This window comes from Rhinatrema bivittatum, chromosome 14 (assembly GCF_901001135.1).
Source record: "Rhinatrema bivittatum chromosome 14, aRhiBiv1.1, whole genome shotgun sequence".
NCBI classification, from domain to species: Eukaryota; Metazoa; Chordata; class Amphibia; order Gymnophiona; family Rhinatrematidae; genus Rhinatrema; species Rhinatrema bivittatum.
Genome location: NC_042628.1, coordinates 81,165,582 through 81,190,911, shown reverse-complemented (window position 1 = coordinate 81,190,911; position 25,330 = coordinate 81,165,582). Strand labels below are relative to the sequence as shown.

At 46.0% G+C, this 25,330-nt stretch overlaps 1 protein-coding gene across 2 annotated transcripts in view; it reads right to left on the bottom strand.

Annotated features, from left to right (window-relative positions):
- Window positions 1-25,330, bottom strand: part of GRAMD1A (GRAM domain containing 1A) — a 279,381-nt gene that overhangs the window by 232,413 nt on the left and 21,638 nt on the right. For both annotated transcript variants that reach the window (XM_029576479.1, XM_029576480.1), the window contains exon 2: window positions 2,644-3,636. In XM_029576479.1, the coding sequence (XP_029432339.1) occupies window positions 2,644-2,966 (323 nt within the window). In that variant the 5' untranslated portion in view covers window positions 2,967-3,636. The remainder of the gene's footprint in view (window positions 1-2,643; window positions 3,637-25,330) is intronic.

The following is a 25,330-nucleotide window of genomic DNA, read 5'->3' as shown; positions in this document are numbered from 1 at the left end:
ATGTTGTGCAAGAGCTGCTGGGAATATTACTGGAGGTGTTACAGGCATCACGAGCCTGGCACAATTGCTTTTTGTGCTGTTCCTGTCTGCTCCATGCCCTGCAGTTAAGCCTCTTAATGCTGTGTTTACTTCTTTTATACTTCCCTAGGCGCACTCTCATAAGAAGAAAAACAAAATTGGGAAAATGTCAGGATTGTGGCAAACTCAGGCCTAACATCACTAGGCCAAAGGATTTTCTGGAGAATGTTGTACTTTTACCATCACACTTACTAGCTCCAGTCACTTATTTAAAGGAACAGTTTGGTTTCCTTCCATCCTGAAAGTCACATTTAGGCATCAGGACTAAAATATCTTCAAAGAGAGCCATAAAAGAGAGTAAGAATGCCCAGGGCACACCCAGCCTTAACTTTTCCACCTATGCCCATCCCTTCTCAGCTTATCTCTCATATAGAAAATGCTCTTATTCTATGAATTCCTGCCTTTTGGGTTAATTTTCAAAAGCCGGCGCACTTAAAAACCGGAGATGCGCGTGTGTGGGCCCAAGAGCCAGCAAAGTGAAAAGGGGCCCACACAAGTGCTCGGGTCAGCAGGTCAGGTTTTACCGGGCATTTTCAACAATAGGTCCCTCCATCTGGAACTCCATGCCACGGACCTCAGGCAGGAAACCTGTCTCCTAACTTTGAAAAAGAAACTCAAGACATGGCTTTTCTGCCGAGCCTTTCCCTGTTCCTAAGCCTACAGCTTGACTTAGATTTGTCCTAACTCTACTGTGATTAAACAAACACTAAGTATTCATTTGCGTTATATTGTGGTGGGCCCCACCCACACCATCCTCTGCTCTCCCCTCTTTATTTCCGACCCCCAGTTTTTGCGCCCCTGTTATAATGTAACTTTTTTGCTTCTTCAATCTATGTCTCTTGTTAATTGATTACGGTTACGGTTAACCACTTGTTCGATGTAAACCGAGTTGATTTGATTTGTATCAAGAAAGTCGGTATATAAAAGCCGTAAATAAAATAAATAAATAAACAAACAAACAAACAAACGTTGTTAGAGGTCGGGAAGGATAGGGGAAAATTCAGGCAGGGGGTTCAGGAAGTTCCCTCCCAGTCCTCTCCTTGACATTTTGTGTGTGCCTTATTCTACTATGAAACTGAACCCAGTTATTTATTCATAATCATTATTGGGTTGATAGAGTGCATCTAGATTTTCCGAAAGGCATTTGACTCATGAGCAGGCTACTGGTTAGTGCAGCAGACTGAAAAGCAGAGAAACCAGGTTCGAATCCCACGGCCTATCCTCATGAGCTCGCGCAAGTCACTTCACGCTCCAGGAACTTGCCGGCTCATTCACTAAGCCACGGTATTTTTCCCCAAGTAAATATCCTTGCTGCTTTGTGACTTCCCTGCGGTAAAACACAGAAAAAAATGTCACAGCGGTAAATGTCCCCCTTATAACATGCAACGTTGCTAGAGGGATTGTGGGATTGCCATTGCTTCAAAGAACCAACGGCCAGAAGTCAATTCCCCCCCTAAAGCAACCCTAGAGGTCTGCCTAGCCCCTTCTGTTCCAACCCCCTGCTGCTTCTGAAGGCCTCTGTAGTTAAAAAGAAAAGTTTGTACAAATTTTAGCTGCCCCAACCCCTTCCCTTTCATAAATAAATCCGACCCCTGGAGGATGGGACCCTCCCCCCACCCTAGCCCATCCTTTGGATCTCCCAACTCACAATTCTACCCTCGGTGGTCCAGTGAGGGCCCACAGTGCCCCCTAGACTCCAGGCCCAAAGGTGGCCACTCTTCAAAATGGTGCTGCCCAGCCTTTATCCAATTATGTGATCGGGGAACAGGCCGGCAGCTCCATTTTGAAACATGGCTGCCACTGGGCCAGAGCCTAGGAGGCTCTCTGGGTCTCCACTGGGACAGAATTGTGAGTTGTGGGAGGCCTGGCCGCCAGGATCTGGATTATTTTATGGAAGGGGAGGGATGTGGCTTGCACAGACTTAATGAGTGGTGTTGAATGGGTAAATAGGGAGCAGTTGTTCACCCTTTCCAATAGTATTTAGACTCCATGAAGCTATTAGCTAGTAGGGATGTGCAATCGGTTTCCCCAAATTAGGCAATGTCAATGAAATTGCCTAATTCGGAATGGTTCGGGAGAACTAGAAAACAATTGAATATTTTCCGAAATTTCAGAAAACATTTATTTTTGAATTAGTGCGCACTAACCTGAAAATCGGAGCCCCCGAAAAAAAAAACAAAACCCCAAACCACGGGAAAAACGAAATTCCCGTGGGGGAGGGGGCCCCGAAACGAAGCCCAACCCAAAATGTTTACCCGAAGGAAGCACATCCTGTAATAGCTAAAGCAGGGGAAAGTAATTTTTCTCTCAGTGCACAGTTAAACTATGGAAGTTGTGGCCAGAGGATGTGGTCAAAGTGCTCAGTGTAGCTGGATTCAAGTTCCTGAAGGAAAAGTCCATAAATCATTATTAACCAAATAGACTTGGGAAAGCCATTACTTATTCCTAGTTAGGAGCAAGAAGGATTGGGCCTGTACTATGGGGTACTTGTGACTGAGCTTGGCCACTGACACAGACAGGATCCTGGGCTTCATGGCCCTTTGCTCTGAAATCTTACGTTCCCACCTGCTTTCAGATTTTGCCCCCTTCTGAATCCTCAGCCACTTCCTCAGAAGGTCCCGCTGCCGGCGGGGGGAGTTGCTGGGCGTGGAGAGCTTGGAGCAGGCCACGTCCTCATCACTGGAGACTGTGACTTCAATGGCAGGTAGCTCCAGGTACTTCCGCCTGCCACTCCCACCTCCGTCCTCTGGCTCCGAATGCTGACCCCACTCATACCCTGACTGGGGCTGCCGTCGCTTTTGCAATGGAGAAGAAGGGGCAGACCAACTGGTCCCTCCCTCTTCAGGACAAGCAATCTTCAAAGATTTCAGGTTTGAGGCTGCTGCCATGGGGCTAGGAGAAGAGGGCACCTGGATACGCCTTTAAGATCCTCTAGCGATCCAAATGAATTGTTTCTTCGTATGGACTATTGGGGCGCACGCAGTCTTTTTTGTACTCTCATCTCCAAGTCTCACCTATATATACTATAAGAACAATGTATACTGACAGACCATGCTGTGCTATAAGGTGGAGTTGCAGGGGAGAGATTTCAATGCTCTTATAGTTCTCTTTTTGAGCTATGGCCTGGCTCTTCCCAGTCCTGTATACGAGATGAGGCCTGGCTCTTCCCAGTCCTGTATACGAGATATGGCCTGGCTCTTCCCAGTCCTGTATACGAGATATAGAACGGTTCTTTCTGGGCCTGTACAATGCACTTTGGCTCTTCTTGCTTCTCTATGTGAGATGCAGCTTGGCTCTTCCCAGTCCTGTATACGAGATATAGAACTGTTCTTTCTGGGCCTGTTCAATGCACTTTGGCTCTTCTTGCTTCTCTATGTGAGATGCAGCTTGGCTCTTCCCAGTCCTAGTTAAGAAGAGTGATCGGGTTCTTCCACGTCCGGTTCTGAGATGCAACTTGGCTCTTCCTGGACCTATTCTATGCACATGGGACAGGCAAATACACCGATGCTTGGAGCTCAGCAACTTCTGGAGTCTGTTACAAGCCTCAGATTCCTGATCCTGTGCAGGAAAAGAAAAACAACCCTGAATGATCATCATATTCAGTACTGTAATCATTATAATAACGCTGAAATGCATTTATTTAGTGTCTTTCATCTAAACTTGTAAACAAATGTAACCACAAAACTTAGAACTAAGTAGAATCATTTCCAAATTCCAGTAACTTTATTATAAAACCACCTGCAGTGTATACACCTGAGACTATCTCACCTAAGACCTAGATCTATAAATCAAGCAACAGCAACAAAGCATAAGTGTCAAGGGGCAAGGTTAGTGAGTCCTTGGGCCGCTGTTGTTTTATGCAAGCACAAGACAGGCCTTAGCAGGTGGTGGCCAATACGCTACAAGGCGAGATCTTCTGCCTGAACAGCCACCTGCCCTTTGGGCTGGGCCCGTAGTTCTGACGGTCAGCAGGGTTTGAGGAGGGCAGAAATAAGCAAGGTTGGTCTCTGGGCAGAGATCAAGGCAGGCCATGAACAAAACAAAGATCTAGACTGAGGTCAAGGCAGGCAGAAAGTAAACCAAAGTCAAGGTCCAGGATGAAATTAAAAGCAGGCAAAGAGCAAGGGGAATTCCAGATTCAGCAACAAGAAGTCAGTCCAGGGGGAAGAGGCGAGAGCAGGCAAGGCAGGCAGGAAGGCTGGAATACACAAACAAGGCAAGAATACAAAGGAACAAATCAGGAGCAAAGACAGGAGCACGCTGTACCGCTAGCAGTGCTGAACATGCCGCTTCCAGAGGCACTGGATGGCAAGATGTGACGTCATCAGTGCAGTCACAGGACGTCCAGGCAGAAGAACTTCTACAAAGGGCTTAGGAACTAGCTGCAGGACGTTCAGCCAGAAGCGCTTCAGTCTAGAGGTGCGGGGGCGTTAGAATAACATTTCTTCTATTCCTGGGATCACTGCGGTAACAGACACACCACTTCCATTACCAAGAAGCCCTGGGTATTTCCAATAGACTTAGTATAATGCAGGTTAGTGAAGGAGGGAAGGAACCATTCACCCTTTCAGGGTGCTGGAATGGCCGTCCTCTTTGAGAGGTTATTCAGCATGTCACGGTTTCATATGTCATGCAGCGATCATAAGTTGCCTTTATTTTTGACACTGTTAAAATTGTACTTTATTCAGAATTCATATAAATTTTTATATACATTTTTTGGTTTTTTGTCAATTTTTATAATACAGAGTCAAAGACCTCAGAACTGGTAAAAAAAGGGTCTATATGACCTCTAATTTTTCCAACCAGTAAGCTCAACCACATACTGTCTCTTATTTTAAATTGAAATAAAAATGTAATTGTTTCAGACTCGTTTCTATGAGAGTCTTTTTATGACAATTTGTGTTCGCCACAGATTTTTCTCACATTCCCATCGGAAAATGGTGCGTATCAAGATTTATATTCTCCACAAGTTTACACATTCCCATTGGGAAATAATACTGAAAGTCTTATACTTTAGAAGGTCCGGTTTGAAAAATTTGCCGATGTCACGGCAACTTTGCAATGGTATCATTCACTGCTGTATTGTTCGGCAACTTGCGCTCACATTATAAGCCCATAATCTTTATATCTTCTGCCTTCTAAATGGAATGTGTTGTGGTTTCAGAAATTATCTAAAACTGAAACCTGCCCGACATCAAATAGTAGCAGATTCTAAACTTGTTACAGAGTTGGGCCCACGCTACACCTACCCTTGGGGTGGGATCGTGCCATGGGCCCAAGGGCATACACCATCCAATGGGGACTGCTCTCATAGTGACCAGAATTGTACCCAGTATTCAAGGTGCGGTCTCACCATGGAGCGATACAGAGGCATTATGACATTTTCCGTTTTATTCACCATTCCCTTTCTAATAATTCCCAACATTCTGTTTGCTTTTTTGACTGCCGCAGCACACTGAGCCGACGATTTCAATGTGTTATCCACTATGACACCTAGATCTTTTTCCTGGGTGGTAGCTCCTAATATGGAACCTTTTATTGGACTTATTTATTGTATTTTCTCTTTGTGTGTAAGTTGTAAACCGCTGCAAAGGCTAACGCCAATGCGGCGGTATAGAAAACTAATAAACTATAAACCTAACATTGTGTAACTACAGCAAGGGTTATTTTTCCCTATATGCATCACCTTGAACTTATCCACATTAAATTTCATCTGCCATTTGGATGCCCAATCTTTCAGTCTTGCAAGATCCTCCTGTAATATATCACAATCCACTTGTGATTTAACTACTCTGAATAATTTTGTATCATCTGCAAATTTGATTATCTCACTCATCGTATTTCTTTCCAGATCATTTATAAATATATTGAAAAGCACCGGTCCAAGTACAGATCCCTGAGGCACTCCACTGTCCACTCCCTTCCACTGAGAAAATTGTCCATTTAATCCTACTCTCTGTTTCCCGTCTTTTAGCCAGTTTGCAATCTACGAAAGGACATCGCCACCTATCCCATGACTTTTTAGTTTTCTTAGAAGCCTCTCATGAGGGACTTTGTCAAATGCCTTCTGAAAATCCAAATATACTACATCTACCGGTTCCCCTTTATCCAAGTTTATTAACCCTTTCAAAAAAATGAAGCAGATTTGTGAGCAAGACTTCCCTTGGGTAAATCCATGCTATGTTCCATTAAACCATGTCTTTCTATAAGCTCTGTGATTTTGAACATAAGAACATGCCATACTGGGTCAGACCAAGGGTCCATCAAGCCCAGCATCCTGTTTCCAACAGTGGCCAATCCAGGCCATAAGAACCTGACAAGTACCCAAAAACTAAGTCTATTCCATGTTACTGTTGCTAATTTCCACTATTTTTCCCAGAACTGAAGTCAGGCTCACTGGTCTATAGTTTCCAGGATCTCCCCTGGAGCCCTTTTTAAATATTGAGTTACATTGGCCACCCTCCAGTTACAATGGATGATTTTTAGATTATAAATTTTAACAAATAGATCTGAAATTTCATGTTTAAGTTCCTTCAGAACCCTGGGGTGCATACCATCCTGTCCAGGTGATTTGCTACTCTAGTTTGTCAAGCTGACCTACTACATCTTTCAGGTTTACAGTGATTTGGTTCAGTTCATCTGACTCAATACCCTTGAAAACAATTTCCGGAACTTGTATCTCCCCAACATCCTCATTAGTAAACAGAGATGCAAAGAATTCATTTAGTCTTTCTGCAATGGCCTTATCTTCCCTAAGAGCCCCTTCAACCCCTCGGTCATCTAATGGTCCAACCGACTCCCTCACAGGATTCTTGCTTCGGATATATTTTTTAAAGTTTTTATTATGAGTTTTTGCCTCTACGACCAACTTCATTTCAAATTCTCTCTTTGCCTGCCTTATCAATGTTTTACTCTTAACTTGACAATGCTTATGCTTTTTCCTATTTTCTTCAGATGGATCCTTTTTCCAATTTTTGAAGAATGTTTTTTTGCTAAAATAGCCTCTTTCACTTCATCTTTTAACTATGCCTGTAATCGTTTTGCCTTCTTTCCACCTTTCTTAATGCATGCAGTACATCTGGACTGCACTTCTTTTTAAATAATGTCCATGCCTGTTGTACACTTTAAACCTTTGCAGTTGCACCTTTCAGTTTTTTTCTATTCTCCTCATTTTATCAAAGTTTCCCTTTTTAAAATTTAGTGTTAGAGCTGCAGATTTACTTATTGTCCCCCTTCCAGTTATTAGTTTAAATTTGATCATATTATGATCACTATTGCCAAGTGGCCCCACCACCGTTACCTCTCTCACCAAATCCTGTGTTCCACTAAGAATTAAATCTAAAATAGCTCCCTCTCTTGTTGGTTCCTGAACTAATTGTTCCATGAAGCAATCATTTATTACATCCAGGAACTTTATGTCTCTAGCAAGTCCTGATGTTACATTTACCCAGTAAATATTGGGGTAATTGAAATCTGGTGCAGGACAAAGCTTAAAGTTCAACACTTTTGAAGCATGCTTGATAAATTCTGTCCTTCACACTTTTAGGGACCTATGGTGTTTAAAAAACCTTGAACATTTAAGTGTGACATGCATGCTGTCATTGTCTGTAACTTGTGTTGCAAGCTATATAATTAGAACTGCAGACTGGAAACTCTGGCAGGGAATCCTTTTAATCTGCGTACACCAGCCCATGATAAGCGGGACCTTGAACTGCACTTGGAAATGTAGAGGCTGCGCTGTCTCTCTTATGCCTTTCTAATCCCCGTTTCAGACTGTAGCTGCTGTGCTTGAATGTCAGCTGTTAATGAACAAGGAGAATTTGGGGGAATTGAATTCGGGCCTGTTTTGGAGTCATTATTAAGAAGTGGAATGGTTTTGGGAAACAGAGGTAAAACATTAGGAGAGTTACCACAAAGAGATGGCAGGTTTTGCTTTGGGTAAACAGGGGCGAGATCCCCCACATGGTTGATTGAGACCGGTGCTAAACTCATGACACTATGCTAGAGCTAAGAACCCCAGGGAAGATTCTGGCAATGTACACAGGACCCTCGCCTCCTAAATATCCTAAGACACAACGTGAAATTACTCACTCTAACTATAGAAATCAGCCCCACAGAGACTCTGAGTGTTGCGAGCGCGCGCGGGCGCGGTCGTCTCGGGCGGGTGGTGGTGAGCCCTTGGGCCACGGCAGGACTCAAGGAGGAGCCCCAAGCCACACCGTGGGAGGTGAGCTGAGCAGGCATGGTGAGCCAGGCAGGCAGGAACAGAAGCAGGGAGTCCGGCCCTCAGCCGGACCTGCATGCCCATGGTAGCCAACACGGGGAAGTTGACTAATGAACGGTCCTCCGACTGTTCCCGGCCCTTTCGGACCTGCCGCAGGGAACGGCAATGGGCAGCAGGCCGGACAGAGGCGAGGGCAGACAGAGTCCTTAAACAGAAGACATCAGACAGGGCAGAAGCAGGCTGAAGCAAGACGGAGACATCAGGACAAGGGCTGAAGCGAGACACAGGAAAGGCCAGGCGAGCAGGAACTCCGATGCTGGGATACTCACATCCGAAGCCCCCTCGGCTGGCAGAAGCTCAAGAGCCCGTGGGACGAATCCCTCCTGTTGGCCACTCCAGGGCCCAACAGGACAGAAGGCTCAGGAACCAGACGAGGACGTAGGTCAAGGCAGAGACAGGAAGACATCCGGGCAAGGGCTGAAGCAGACACTGTAGACAAGGCTGGACGGAAACATGGCACTGTCCATCAGGGCGCCCTACTCAGCCCACCCGTGGGACTGAGTCGCGGACCACCCTGTCCCAGACGCGCCCTACACAGCCCAGGAAGGCTGGTCGTGGACCACGCTGAGAAGGAGGGTGCGGGGAAGACCCAGGCGAACAGGAACTCCGATGCTGGGATACTCACATCCGAAGTCCTTACGGCTGTGGCAGGCACAGGAACAAACATCTAGGCAGAGACACTGGACAGGGATCCATCAAAGCATATGATGATCACGGAAGACCTGGATCAGCAAGGATACAGACAACTGTAGGGCCTGATCCGAAGGCCCTTTGCAAGTGAACAGAAAGTCCTTAAATACTGGGGGTAGAAGGCAACTCCCTGGGAGGAGCTTGCCAGGACCGCCCACCACTGGTCCTACAACTGGGGTAGAGAGCTGCGGGCCAGCCCCTAGGGAAGGGCGTCGCCAACAGGAAGTCCAAACGCTGGCAAGGCAAGCCACAGGCACAGCTAGGCCTCTCAGGCCCTGAGCAAGTCCCGGATGGAACACAAGGCGAGGCCCAGGCTTCAGAGCGGCCTCCGGAGGAAGGTAAGAGACCTCCTGTAGCGCAGCAGCAGGAGGGATCGCAACAGTACCCCCCCCTTCAAAGAACCCCCCCCCCTCTGAGGGACCAAAAACAAAAGCCAAGCAAGCAAACAACAACCACACACCACAAGCAAACAACAACCACACACCACAAGCAAGCAAGCAACACACACCACAAGCAAGCAAGCAAACGATGAGAGACCAAGAACACGAGACCGGGAGCAAACAAAACCAAGGAAACACGGGACCAGACGAACACGAGACCGAGGGAGGCAGCGACCGAAACGAACGGAGGACCGCGGGAGCAGCGGACCGAAACGAACGGAGACCGCGCGAGCAGCGACCGAGCGAACGGAGACCCGCGCGAGCAGCGACCGAGCGAACGGAGACCGCGCGACCGACACACACAAAAACAAAAGAGGGAGCAAGGGAACGGGGAGCGAGGGAGCGGAGAGCAAGGGAACAGAGAGAGAGAGAGCAGCGAGCAAGGGAACAGAGAGTGAAGAGCGAGAGACAGGAAGCGGGGAAGAAAACGCGGGAACGAGGAGGATGGGAGCCCACAAGCAGGAAACAACAAGCGGGAAAACAGCACAAACAAGCAACACAGGGAAAACAGCACAGACAAGCAACACAGGGCCAACAGCACAGACAAGCAACCACACAGCGCACCCAGCACAAAACAAGCACCCACGCAGCGCACACAGCACAAACAAGCACCCACGCAGCACACAGCACAAACAAGCACCCACAGCAGAAGCAAGAGCAAGAACAAGAGGGGGGGAGGGCGGGCAGAAACCACAGCAACATCAGGAGGAGCGCAGGCGCCTCCAGCAGGTCGTGAGACGAAAGCAGACAAAAGAAAAAATCCTGGAACTAGACAAGTCCATCACGAGCACAGCTCACCGAGCTCATGGCCTTCGGATTCTGTTACGAGCGCGCGCGGGCGCGGTCGTCGTAAGAGGGTGGTGAGCCCTTGGGCCACGGCAGGACTCAAGGAGGAGCCCAAGGCCACACCGTGGGAGGTGAGCTGAGCAGGCATGGTGAGCCAGGCAGGCAGGAACAGAAGCAGGGAGTCCGACCCTCAGCCGGACCTGCATGCCCATGGTAGCCAACACGGGGAAGTTGACTAATGAACGGTCCTCCGACTGTTCCGGCCCTTTCGGACCTGCCGCAGGGAACGGCAATGGGCAGCAGGCCGGACAGAGGCGAGGGCAGACAGAAGTCCTTAAACAGAAGACATCAGACAGGGCAGAAGCAGGCTGAAGCAAGACGGAGACATCAGGTCAAGGGCTGAAGCGAGACACAGGGAGGATCCAGGCGAGCAGGAACTCCGATGCTGGGATACTCACATCCGAAGCCCCCTCGGCTGGCAGAAGCTCAAGAGCCGTGGGACGAATCCCTCCTGTTGGCCACTCCAGGGCCCAACAGGACAGAAGGCTCAGGAACCAGACGAGGACGTAGGTCAAGGCAGAGACAGGTAGACATCCGGGCAAGGGCTGAGAAGCAGACACTGTAGACAAGGCTGGACGGAAACATGGCACTGTCCATCAGGGCGCCCTACTCAGCCCACCCGTGGGACTGAGTCGCGGACCACCCTGTCCCAGACGCGCCCTACACAGCCCAGGAAGGCTGGTCGCGGACCACGCTGAGAAGGAGGGCGCGGGGAAACTCCAGGCGAACAGGAACTCCGATGCTGGGATACTCACATCCGAAGTCCTTACGGCTGTGGCAGGCACAGGAACAAACATCTAGGCAGAGACACTGGACCGGGATCCATCAAAGCAAAAGTGATCACGGAAGACCTGGATCAGCAAGGATACAGACAACTGTAGGGCCTGATCCAAAGGCCCTTTGCAAGTGAACAGAAAGTCCTTAAATACTGGAGGTAGAAGGCAACTCCCTGGGAGGAGCTTGCCAGGACCCCCACCGCTGGTCCTATAAGTCAGGTGGAGAGCTGCGGGCCAGCCCCTAGGGAAGGGCGTCGCCAGACAGGAAGTCCAAACGCTGAGGCATGCAAGCCACAGGCACAGCTAGGCCTCTCAGGCCCTGGAGCTGTGTCTGCTGGGCCTCCAGCCCTGTAGTGCTTGTCTCTCTTGGGCTCCAGCCCTGTAGTGCTGTCTCTCTTGGGCCTCCAGCCCTGTGCCTTTGAGTCTCCTGGGCCTCCAGCCCTGTTGCTACTCCTGAGCCCTGCTGCTGCTGCTGCCTGCTGGTTCCAGCTACTGCTGCTTCCTGCTTCCAGCCTCCTGCTTGCTTTTTCGGCCACGTGTGTCCTAGTGGCCTCTTGTTTTGTCACCCCTCCTACCTTCCCTTCCTTTGTCCCATGCTGGTAGTCTCCGGCGCCCTCGGCAAGGGGGGCGCTGGGGTGCAATGGATTCTCCTTCCCTTTCTTTAGTTGTCTGTTTCTCCCTGTTTCTTTAGGGGGCCCGCCTCCTCCCCACCCACAATAGATGAGGCATGCAAGCCACAGGCACAGACAGCTAGGCCTCTCAGGCCCTGGAGCAAGTCCCGGATGGAACGTAGGCGAGGCCCAGGCTTCAGAGCGGCCTCTGGAGGAAGGTAAGAGACCTCCTGTAGCGCAGCAACAGGGGGGATCGCAACACTGAGACTATGCCCACATCACATTCATGTACAACTTTTAATGGATTATTGTATTATCCAATAAAGGGCATCACAAATCTGTCATAACATTCAAACACTATACACAACTGAAAATTATTTTTCATGCAAGCACGGGAGATTCCACTCAGAGAAAAAGAGTTACAAAGCTCAATCAAGCCTCCTTAATAACATAATACAATACTAAGGGCAACAATATAAATCAGATCTCCAATATTCAATGTAACCCCACAAACAAAGAGAACCTTAATATTAACACAACCCACAATATATATATATGAACATGAAAAATGTTTTATTAAGAATAATACATCCTAACTAGACACATATTACTAACTAACCAATCATCATTCACCCTCATTCATACATTAAAAACAAAAAATGTAAGTAACATATAGGCAGGAATATTAACAGCATATATATATATCTCATATGCCTGGAAAAGTTCTTCTTATATACTTTCTTTATAAATATATTGCACTCTTATTTATACTTAAATTTACAACAGATCACAACACTTTTATTTTCATTTAAATTCTCAACTGGTGGCTATCATGATGTCTTAATGTTAATCAAAACTTTTTTTCAACACCACGCTGTTCTCCTTCAGCCACTATCATAATTAACTCCGTTCTGCATTATGTTCTGCTCCATTATCCACCGCCACAATGTTGTTTTACTCAGAATCAATCCCCGTTCAAAATAGATCCCAACGAAGATCTCCGTTTCACCCGTCTAGCAGGCTTCCTCAGGGGAAACTTTCACATACCAAACAACTCCCGTCTTATAGCACTACCACTGATTTCTTCCAAATAGATGCTTGTCCAAAACTTTAACTGTGTATCACCTTAACGAAGATCTCCGTTTCACCCGTCTAGCAGGCTTCCTCAGGGGAAACTTTCACATACCTATAAATAACCAAAAACAATATACTAACCCCAATATTCGTGCCAAAGGTAATGCTTACAACCTTTATCTGAATTCTTACCAAACAACTCCCGTCTTATAGCACTACCACTGATTTCTTCCAAATACATGCTTGTCCAAAACTTTAACTGTGTATCACCTTCATCAATGTTCATGAATCTTCATCAACTGGTAGCAAACTGCAACCAAGAATAATACTTTTCAAATGTTAAAGCGCTCAAAGAGAGAACTGCACCATACCTGAACAGACGCCAACATCACATACCTTCAACGTCCGGAAGTGACGATCAAACTTCCTTCCTATACTCCCAGATAACGATCACTCCTTATATAGTCACCAAAGCTCCAATTGTTCAATTACAAACTAATTACCAATGAGGAAAAAATCCGATCTAAACATACATCAAACCAGATAAATTAACGGCAAGCTGCCAGCTCTTAATTTATTTCATAAAAGCTGACCATTCTATCGGGCCATTAAGACCATGGGGACTCACAGTATTCCAATTAAAAATGAAGCGTTGTTCAACCCGCCTTAAAATTGATGATAAATCCCCTCCAGATTCAAGAGAAATCTTTTTAATAACAAAAAATTTCAAATCCTCAAGAGAATGATGCAGCTCGGTCCAATGCTGCACCAAAGGTGCATTCTCAACATGAGGCCTGATTCTACTCCTATGTTACCCAATGCGTAATTTAACTGCTCTCACAGTCTGTCCAATATAAATGAGCTGACAAGGGCAAACTATCGCGTAAATAACTCCACTGGAGATACATGTAAACAACCCTGGAAGGATATAAGACCGCATAAGATTAGGTTGATGAAAAACCTTTAAAGCTAAAACATGGGAACAAACAGTGCAAGATCCACATGGCATCTGGCCATATTCAGAAGGCCATATTCAGACGTTGAAGGTATGTGATGTTGGCGTCTGTTCAGGTATGGTGCAGTTCTCTCTTTGAGCGCTTTAATATTTGAAAAGTATTATTCTTGGTTGCATGGATCTTGATCGCAATTGAAAAAGTGTTTAAGAAAAGAATGATATAAGCCTATGCAATTTAGCAAAGTGGGCAGCTTCCAGTTCTGCGAAAAAGTGATTGGGCAGAAATCATTTAATATCAACATGATTTGGACTAACGCCGTCCGACAGAAAGACAGGTTAAAAGAGGAAGATAAAGCAGCAATAAAGTCAAATAAAATTATCATCTTTCTTTTGGTGTTTGGCAGAAAGCATTGATTGTGCTCGCTTTTGTTTGTACCCAGTTCTCCAGCCCCTGAAGCAGATGCCAAGCGTCGAAACACTGTCAGGGTCGGGCGGGCATGAGCTATTATTCAGAGGTATAATTTGAACTAAGAAGTTGCCATCAAGAATTACGACTGCCCTCAGTAGTCTACAAGATAGAGCCAAACACACAAAACTTCAAAAAGAAATGGAAAACCTGTCTGTTTAAACAAGCCTTCTCACGACACCCGCACACACCGACATCCAAGCCCACAAGCTCTAGTACCGCCACTAAAGCCCTTGTATAAAGTTTTTGGTTTTACTCACCACTATTATTATTCTATATTTGTTAGAATTACTGTTACTTGTTCCTATTCACTGCCTACCACGAAGCTCCAGCTATACCTCTATAACCGAACTGTAACTCAGCTGCACTGAAATATTGGGAAGTTTTAAAAGGTTTTAAGATGTAATTTCCTTTCATTTTCCACTTGTTTCACTGTAAACCGATGAGATGTGCAAACGAACGTCAGTATAAAAAATATATAAATAAAATAAATAAAGATAAGTGCAATATACTTAGACGTGATGAAGTTCTAAGTAAGCCCACATTGGGGGAGCTCTGGGATTTTGAAAACGGATTAATTCAGACACATTAAAGATTTTAACTGCATAAAAATAAAAAATAAGCAAGCATGATTTCACACTACGTAAAGTAAAACTGGTACTGGTGCAGAATTTGAGTTATAACCCAGAAAATGGTTATCATCTATAAATACAGTACTGGGCACCAGAGTTTGGTATTTATCATTTTATTTCCCCGTAGGGTTGTCAGTTGTTTAAAAAATGTTGGACAAGTTCCCGCAGAAGTCCATAAACTATTAATCAAGTTGACTTAGGGAATAACCACTGCTATTACTGGCATCAGTAACATGGGATCTACTTAATATTTGGGTACTTGAAAGGTACTTGTAACCTGGACTGGCCACTGTTGGAAACAGGATGCTGGGCTTCATGGACCCTCGGTCTGACCCAGTATGGCATTTTCTTAAGTTCATTTAGCTCTTTCTGGGGTGGAAGGTGTCTGGACTGAAATACAGAAGGAGTTGCAAGGAAGGCGGAGCAAATGTGTTTTATTATGAGATATATGCTGAGTAAACAGGCCAAAAAAAGATAAAGTGCCTTTCTTAAGGTCAGACCCAGGGATTTAAAGTGAGATAGAGAAAGGGGGCAGACATTTAGGAAGAGAGATAGGAGGAGGAGGAGAGAGGGAGGGAGCAGGAGACAGTGGGTGAGAAGAGGAGGAGGAGACAGAGGTAGAGTGGTAGCTTAGCCAGAGAAAGCCAGCTCTCTATCAGAGGAGATCAAGGAGGCTGGCTCAGAGAGCAGGTTTCTGTTTACAGTGCAATCCAATAGGAGACAAATCAAACAGCAGCTGAGATTACAGAGCCTTATCTCATGTGCATACAGAACTGCTGGGGAATTCTGCACACACCAAAAAGAAAATTCTGACCAAAAAATTAAACATTATGCACATATTTTATCTCATGTGCATACAGTACTGCTGGGGAATTCAGCACATTCAAAAGAAAATTCTGACCAAAAAATTAAACATTCTGCACATATTTTAACTCATGTGCATACAGAACTGCTGGGGGAATTCTGCACACACAAAAACAAAAAAATTAAACATTCTGCACATATTTTATCTCATGTGCATACAGAACTGCTGGGGAATTCTGCACACACCAAAAAGAAAATTCTGACCAAAAATTAAACATTATGCACATATTTTATCTCATGTGCATACAGTACTGCTGGGGAATTCAGCACATTCAAAAGAAAATTCTGACCAAAAAATTAAACATTCTGCACATATTTTATCTCATGTGCATACAGAACTGCTGGGGGAATTCTGCACACACAAAAACAAAAAAATTAAACATTCTGCACATATTTTATCTCATGTGCATACAGAACTGCTGGGGAATTCTGCACACACCAAAAAGAAAATTCTGACCAAAAAATTAAACATTATGCACATATTTTATCTCATGTGCATACAGTACTGCTGGGGAATTCAGCACATTCAAAAGAAAATTCTGACCAAAAAATTAAACATTCTGCACATATTTTATCTCATGTGCATACAGAACTGCTGGGGGAATTCTGCACACACAAAAGAAAATTCTGACCAAAAAATTAAACATTCTGCACATATTTTATCTCATGTGCATACAGAACTGCTGGGGAATTCTGCACACACGAAAGAAAATTCTGACCAAAAAATTAAACATTTTGCACATATTTTATCTCATGTGCATACAGTACTGCTGGGGGAATTCTGCACACACGAAAGAAAATTCTGACCAAAAAATTAAACATTCTGCACATATTTTATCTCATGTGCATACAGTACTGCTGGGGAATTCTGCACACACGAAAGAAAATTCTGACCAAAAAATTAAACATTCTGCACATATTTTATCTCATGTGCATACAGTACTGCTGGGGAATTCTGCACACACCAAAAAGAAAATTCTGACCAACAAATTAAACATTATGCACATATTTTATCTCATGTGCATACAGTACTGCTGGGGAATTCTGCACACACCAAAAAGAAAATTCTGACCAAAAAATTAAACATTCTGCACATATTTTATCGCATGTGCATACAGTACTGCTGGGGAATTCTGCACACACGAAAGAAAATTCTGACCAAAAAATGAAACATTCTGCACATATTTTATCTCATGTGCATACAGTACTGCTGGGGGAATTCTGCACACACCAAAAAGAAAATTCTGACCAGAAAATGAAACATTCTGCACATATTTTATCTCATGTACATACAGAACTGCTGGGGGAATTCTGCACACACAAAAACAAAAAAATTAAACATTCTGCACATATTTTATCTCATGTACATACAGAACTGCTGGGGAATTCTGCACACACCAAAAAGAAAATTCTGACCAAAAAATTAAACATTCTGCACATATTTTATCTCATGTGCATACAGTACTGCTGGGGGAATTCTGCACACACGAAAGAAAATTCTGACCAAAAAATTAAACATTCTGCACATATTTTATCTCATGTGCATACAGTACTGCTGGGGAATTCTGCACACACGAAAGAAAATTCTGACCAAAAAATTAAACATTCTGCACATATTTTATCGCATGTGCATACAGTACTGCTGGGGAATTCTGAACACACGAAAGAAAATTCTGACCAAAAAATTAAACATTCTGCACATATTTTATCTCATGTGCATACAGTACTGCTGGGGAATTCTGCACACACCAAAAAGAAAATTCTGACCAAAAAATTAAACATTCTGCACATATTTTATCGCATGTGCATACAGTACTGCTGGGGAATTCTGCACACACCAAAAAGAAAATTCTGACCAAAAAATTAAACATTCTGCACATATTTTATCGCATGTGCATACAGTACTGCTGGGGAATTCTGCACACACGAAAGAAAATTCTGACCAAAAAATGAAACATTCTGCACATATTTTATCTCATGTGCATACAGTACTGCTGGGGGAATTCTGCACACACGAAAGAAAATTCTGACCAGAAAATGAAACATTCTGCACATATTTTATCGCATGTGCATACAGTACTGCTGGGGGAATTCTGCACACACGAAAGAAAATTCTGACCAAAAAATGAAACATTCTGCACATATTTTATCTCATGTGCATACAGTACTGCTGGGGAATTCTGCACACACGAAAGAAAATTCTGACCAAAAAATGAAACATTCTGCACATATTTTATCTCATGTGCATACAGTACTGCTGGGGGAATTCTGCACACACGAAAGAAAATTCTGACCAGAAAATTAAACATTCTGCACATATTTTATCTCATGTGCATACAGTACTGCTGGGGGAATTCTGCACACACGAAAGAAAATTCTGACCAAAAATGAAACATTCTGCACATATTTTATCTCATGTGCATACAGTACTGCTGGGGAATTCTGCACACACGAAAGAAAATTCTGACCAAAAAATGAAACATTCTGCACATATTTTATCTCATGTGCATACAGTACTGCTGGGGGAATTCTGCACACACGAAAGAAAATTCTGACCAGAAAATTAAACATTCTGCACATTTCTCAAAATACCACTCTGCATTACAGTGCAATCCAGTGTTTTCATTTAAATAATAGTTTAGAAAACAAAGAGCCTTCACATTTTCTCTCAGATAGGGTCTGTAGCATCCTAAGCAGACCATTGTAAACCCCCCCCCCCCCCCTTGCCCAGCCGACCCTGAACTGAAAGTGCCCCTCTTACAGTGGTAGCTGTGGTCATATTCTCCCTCCTACAGTGCACTCGCTTCCCCCCGGTGACAGCCTCCCTGCCCACCCCAGGTATTATATTTGGGCAGACTCCTGCTTACGGGGATCGTGCTCTGCCTCGTCCAGCAAGGCCTGCGCAGCAAATATTAATTATCGCCACGATTCTGCCTGCGAGAGCGGCGGTGTGGCCTGGATTCTGCAGGAAAGTGGACTTCCCTCAGGACGAATACAGGGCCCAGGCTCCTGCAGCTGGAACCCTAGCTCACCCCATCTCCAGCCGCTCAGTCCTGGAGTCTGTTCTAGGAATGATGTCCAGTCACCTGGCCGAGGTTCAGAATTCAGGGCCGGACTTTGTTGCAGGTCTGGCATGCAAGCTGAGTTTCCCTTTGAAGATCCATTGGTGCATCATCCACCGTGGGTAGAAAAGAGCCTCGCTGCGATAGGTACGAGGCGAGCAACCTTTCCCAGGCAAAGAAAGCTTATGAGGCTGCAGGGTGCATGGCGGAGGTCTGCAGGTGGCTGCAGAGTTCATGGACACTTTTTCCCATTCTCCAAGGCAAAGTGTTCATGTGCTTTCACTTTCAGAGCTGCCTAGGGAACCCATCCCCACAGAGATCTGCACCTGCTCTTGCTGAGGGTATTTTGTCTCTTCTAAACTGTGTTCCTGCCTCCCAGTGCCTTACCCTGGCTCTCAGCCCTCCTGGTTTTTCCCATAAGTGAATGTTGATCCCCACAGGACTCTTCCACAGCTTAATGACCTAGGTAAATGGCTTTTGAAGACTGCCCTATGATCAGTTTGAGATACATTACATCTCTGAGGCAGATTACATGCAGATACTTTACTTATTTCCCTCTACCCAGAAGGCTGATAATGTAAGTGTGGTGGACCCTACGGTCTCGCTACCATTAACTCCTGGGCTTTACTGTGTCAGCTGGATCAGTGCAGGGCAGGCGAGTTATAGGGGGTGGAGGTGGCATTCAAATACAGCCCCTCCCTTTCAGGCCGTCCCCCTGGGAAAGGTTTTATAGCAGCTCTGGGGGCAGTGTGAGTTGGTTTTTTAAGTTAGTGCAGGTGTGCAGGAGCTTTTGCCTTGGCTGAGAAAACTTCAGCAAACCCTGCTGATAGGCTAAGAGCTGGGTCAGGGACCTTCCTTTTCTATCCCCTCCCTGGTGGGTAAGGTTTCCATGCAGGGAATATTCTGGATTTTGAGAGACTAATTTGTAGGAAGTCTGACGCCCTGTTTTGAGGGCCGCACGGGCTAGGGAAGGCTGCCCCTCTTCACCCTCCATGAGGTGTCCCAATGCTCGGTCCTTCATTTCTGGGAAGAAGAAACCGCTTAGAAAAGATCTGGGAGAACGGATTCAGCTGCCCCCTTCCTACCCATCCAAATGACATGGGAGCTGCGGTTCCAGCTGGATCCCTCCAAGCACCAAACGTCTAAGAGAAGGATGAGCTGTGAGTAATTGAGTTCCTACCCATCCAAATGACATTGGAGCTGCTGTTCCAGCTGGATCCCTCCAAGCACCAACGTCTAAGAGAAGGATGAGCTGTGAGTAATTGAGTTCCTACCCATCCAAATGACATTGGAGCTGCTGTTCCAGCTGGATCCCTCCAAGCACCAAACGTCTAAGAGAAGGATGAGCTGTGAGTAATTGAGTTCCTACCCATCCAAATGACATTGGAGCTGCGGGTTCCAGCTGGATCCCTCCAAGCACCAAACGTCTAAGAGAAGGATGAGCTGTGAGTAATTGAGTTCCTACCCATCCAAATGACATTGGAGCTGCGGTTCCAGCTGGATCCCTCCAAGCACCAAACGTCTAAGAGAAGGATGAGCTGTGAGTAATTGAGTTCCTACCCATCCAAATGACATTGGAGCTGCGGTTCCAGCTGGATCCCTCCAAGCACCAAAAGTCTAAGAGAAAGATGAGCTGTGAGTAATTGAGTTCCTACCCATCCAAATGACATTGGAGCTGCGGTTCCAGCTGGATCCCTCCAAGCACCAAATGTCTAAGAGAAGGATGAGCTGTGAGTAATTGAGAAGTTGGAGGACAGCACACACAGGAGTCCTCAGCCCTGGGCAGAGAGAATACAGAGACAGGACAATCACATTTTCAGCAGTTTGGAAGGGATTCCTTGCCCTGCTGGAACTCTTGCAGAGTAGAAATTCCCTCTCTTAGTTTAAGATTTTCCTGCACAGAAGGAAGAAAGAGATTGTAAAAAGGACCACACCTGAGAATTCTGTGCTGCTGTAGTTTGTTAATTGTGCCACAATCCATCAGTGATTTCAACAGCAAAGACTATTTTTGGACTCTAAGTCGGTGACGCCAGACTATTTCTTTTGCACCTACTGCACCCACCGTGAAGACGCGTGCTCTCTCCCAAGGCAACACAAAAGAAAACACAATATCTATATCTTTATAAACGTATTTCTCATGTTTTTGATGTAAACCGATGTGATGGTCCTGCTTCCAAACACCGGTATACAAAAGTGTATAAATAAATAAATAAATAAAGGCCACCATCACCACCAGCCTGGGCCATGAGAGTAGAATTTTACCCCCATCGACAAAGGATCCTGACCCGAGGGGAAAGGGAAACCTGTCAGAGCTTCCCAGGATTAAATCCAGCCCCCAACCCCCAAGCAGGACAGACGGACAGGGTGGGGTTACCTAACTTTGTATGTAAGGCAATGGAGGGTGACGTGACCTGCCCCAGATAATGAGGATTTGAACCTGGGCTGCTCTAACCCCTCTCCACACCAGATCTTCAGGACATGTTGGGGGAGGAAGAACAAGGATGGGGATGGGTTTTATTTTCTGATCCATGCTGGGCTCTTGGGGGGGTCATTTTAGAGAATCCGCTGAAATCTATAGCTCGTGTGCAGCAGCAGCGCAAAAAGGAAATGGAATGCTGGGAATTATTTGGAAAGCAGAAGTGAAAGTAACACAATCCCTGGTGTAACCTGTCTGTATGTCTGTCTGGTATCACAATCCCCGGTGTAACCTGTGTGTACGTCTGTCTGGTATCACAATCCCCGGTGTAACCTGTGTGTCTGTCTGTCTGGTATCACAATCCCTGGTGTAACCTGTGTGTCTGTCTGTCTGGTATCACAATCCCTGGTGTAACCTGTCTGTATGTCTGTCTGGTATCACAATCCCCGGTGTAACCTGTGTGTCTCTCTGTCTGGTATCACAATCCCCGGTGTAACCTGTGTGTACGTCTGTCTGGTATCACAATCCCCGGTGTAACCTGTGTGTACGTCTGTCTGGTATCACAATCCCCGGTGTAACCTGTCTGTATGTCTGTCTGGTATCACAATCCCTGGTGTAACTTGTGTGTACGTCTGTCTGGTATCACAATCCCTGGTGTAACCTGTGTGTCTGTCTGTCTGGTATCACAATCCCTGGTGTAACCTGTGTGTCTGTCTGTCTGGTATCACAATCCCTGGTGTAACCTGTGTGTCTGTATGTCTGGTATCACAATCCCTGGTGTAACTTGTCTGTACGTCTGTCTGGTATCACAATCCCTGGTGTAACCTGTGTGTCTGTCTGTCTGGTATCACAATCCCTGGTGTAACCTGTGCGTCTGTCTGTCTGGTATCACAATCCCTGGTGTAACTTGTCTGTACGTCTGTCTGGTATCACAATCCCTGGTGTAACTTGTCTGTACGTCTGTCTGGTATCACAATTCCTGGTGTAACCTGTGTGTACGTCTGTCTGGTATCACAATCCCTGGTGTAACCTGTGTGTCTGTCTGTCTGGTCACCCCGTCCTGACAGAGAAGGGCGACAAGAATTTAAAAAGGGGAAGATGAAACAGATTAACTTGGAAAAGAGGCGACTGCGAGGGAACAGGATTGAGTGGGGTAGAACGGGATAAATAGGGAACGATCGCTTTTTATGTTTAAACATCTTTCCAATTTTAAATCTTTCATTTACTCAAAATGAGTCCCCCCACCCCCCCCCCCCCTGTAGCTTGCATACCCCTCTGACCTCTGACTTTCTTTTGTTCTTTTCATTTGCTTTCTCTTTTCGTTCACTTCCCTTTTATTTCTCCCGAATCCTTTCTGCTCTCCCCTTTTCTTTTGTCTCTTACCCACTTCCTTGGGCTCCTCTCTCCCTTTCTCCAAGCACCTTCTCTTCTCACTTCTCTCCTGCCTTCTCTCCTCCCTTCTCTCCTGCCTTCCTCTCTCCCTTTCTCCAGAGCACCTTCTCTCCTTCCTTCTCTCCTCCCTTCCTCTCTCCCTTTCTCCAGAGCACCTTCTCTCCTGCCTTCTCTCCTCCCTTCTCTCCTGCCTTCTCTCTCCCTTTCTCCAGAGCACCTTCTCTCCTCCCTTCCTCTCTCCCTTTCTCCAGAGCACCTTCTCTCCTGCCTTCTCTCCTCCCTTCTCTCCTGCCTTCTCTCCTCCCTTCCTCTCTCCCTTTCTCCAGAGCACCTTCTCTTCTGCCTTCTCTCCTCCCTTCTCTCCTGCCTTCTCTGCTTCTCATTCCAACCTTCCCATTCTCTTCTTATCACTTCAGCTCTGACCCTCTGGCCTACCATTGCCCTCTGCTGACCCCATGGTAGCCTAGAGCCCAGAAAGAGGAAGTTTCGGGGGGTCACTGCAATGAGGAGGGCCAGAAGGGAGAGGTTTCGGAAGCCCAGGGACAAAGAAGCTGCAGCTTTGGCTTTGCCTGGGAGCCATTAGTAGCCCAATACCACAGGCCTGGGGCTATGAGGAGAGATTAAGCAGGGGCCTAGGCTTGTTTTCCCAGTTCCATAGCTGGAGCAAGTTACAGGGGATTTAATATGGCAAATTACAAAACTCTAACACTATGGAAGACTAATTATTCCCAGACACCCATCAGCAAAATCTGATACTTTAGTTACAAGTAAAACTGTAATTTCTGCCCGTTTCTGTTGCAAAGATGGCCTCTGCTGCATCCCCAGAATAGAGGACATGATCCTGTCGTTATCTTCCTTTTCCCCTCTTCTCTCGTCTCCCTTGGCAGTCAGATTAGTGGCAGTAGGGACACAGTAAGCATGCACTGCCACTTTAGGAAAATTGGTTCTTACCTGCTAACTTTTGTTCCTGGAGAGTACCACAGATCCGTCCAGATTAGTGGGATGTACCCAAGCGTCCCTAAACTGGGTGGGTACCTGAAGACTGGCATGCAACACAACCCTTCCCAAACATCGCCTCGTCAGCTCATCTATTCGATAATGTCACAACACGGCAGATCTCTTGTGGAGCAAACCAACTGACTCTCCACCCAGGAAGCTTCCTGCACTCAGGAAATCGCCCTTCTCTTGCAAATGTACGCCAATATGATAGCTTCTTTCAGCCACTGTGCATTTGTAGCTTTTGTAGCTTTGGATCCTTTCTTCTTGCTCTACTAAACATGAAAAGGTGATCAGAACTCCGAAATCCATTGGTAATTTTGAGATTCCTAAGTAAAAGCCCTATGGACATCCAATAAATGTAGCTCTCTGGCATGGGGAGTCACCGCATCAAGATGCTGGAAAGCAGGAAGCTTGACTGTCTGATTCAGAAGGAATGATGAAACGACTTTCCGCAAAAAATGACAGTACAGTTCATTATGAAACCCCATCCTGCGAAACTTGAAGAAAGGGTGCCTAACCCGACAAGGCTTGAAGCTCTGAAATCTGACCTGACTGAACAGATAGCCATCCGGAAACACCACGTTCAGGGTGAGATACTTCAGAGATGTCATCCGCATCGGCTCATAAGCTAAACCACAAAGAACCTTAAGCACCAATTGAAATTCCAAGAGGGTTACACCCATCCTATTCAGAGGTTGTAAATGTTTAACGTTCCGCAAATGTCGGTGTTCGGGAGTCCATGAGACTACCCATGCGATCGCCACACTTGCCTCCCCTGGCATTCTCTCTCCTTAGTGTGGTGAATGGCGTCAGTCAGCCCGCACAGCAGGACACCGCTCTATCTCACGGCAAGATACTGCAGTGGGACATGGCTCTCGCACCTCCCTCTAGGCACGCACGCGCATCTTCAAAAATGTAAAGGGACCCTCGGCGGTCAAGTTCCCACAGCGCCTAGTGATGACATCACCCGCATAACCCTATAAAAGTGCAGCTCCCAGGAAGCAGCTTGCTTCAGCAACAGGTCTCGCTATACTTCGTAGTACATGTTGCTTCCTAGTGTCTTGTCTTCCTTCCAGCCTTATCCAGCTGTCTTCAGTTTCTTGCCAGCAGTTTTGTCTTCACCTTCATCCCTTTGTTCCTGTCTTGCCTGCTTGCCCTGCCTATCTGTCCCCCTTTTCTTCCTTTGGACAGATACCTGGTTTGAACTCAGCTTGGACATGCTTGACCTCTGCCTGCCTCTGACCATTGCCTGGATCTCTGATATGACTGACTACTGCCTGCCTACAACTCTAGCAAACCACGGACCTGTCACCAGCAGTGACCCCAACTAAGTCCTGCCAGCATCAGCACCAACGGCTCAACCCAAGGGAGAACAAGGGCTGGTATAGGTGAAGGTCCTAAGGGGTCTCTGCCTTGCCTGGGGCCCGCCCTGCCAATGGGAACCTGCAAGGGCTCCTCCCTGCAGGTAGAGTCAATCCTATCTCAGTCCAAGATGGGCCACCGGGGACACTCCATCCAACTTACCTTGAAAGCATCTTAAAGCTGGCCACTTGAAGACGAATAGAATTATATGCCAGCCCTTCACTAGACCCTTCTGCAGAAACAAAACCAAAATGTGAGGCACTGACATTCACGTTGGATCAAGCCCTTCCTCCCATGCACCAGATCTCAAATACCTTCCACACCCTGACATAAGCTAAGGAAGTGGACAGTCATCTGGCTAGCGGTAAGGTAGCTTCTGAGTA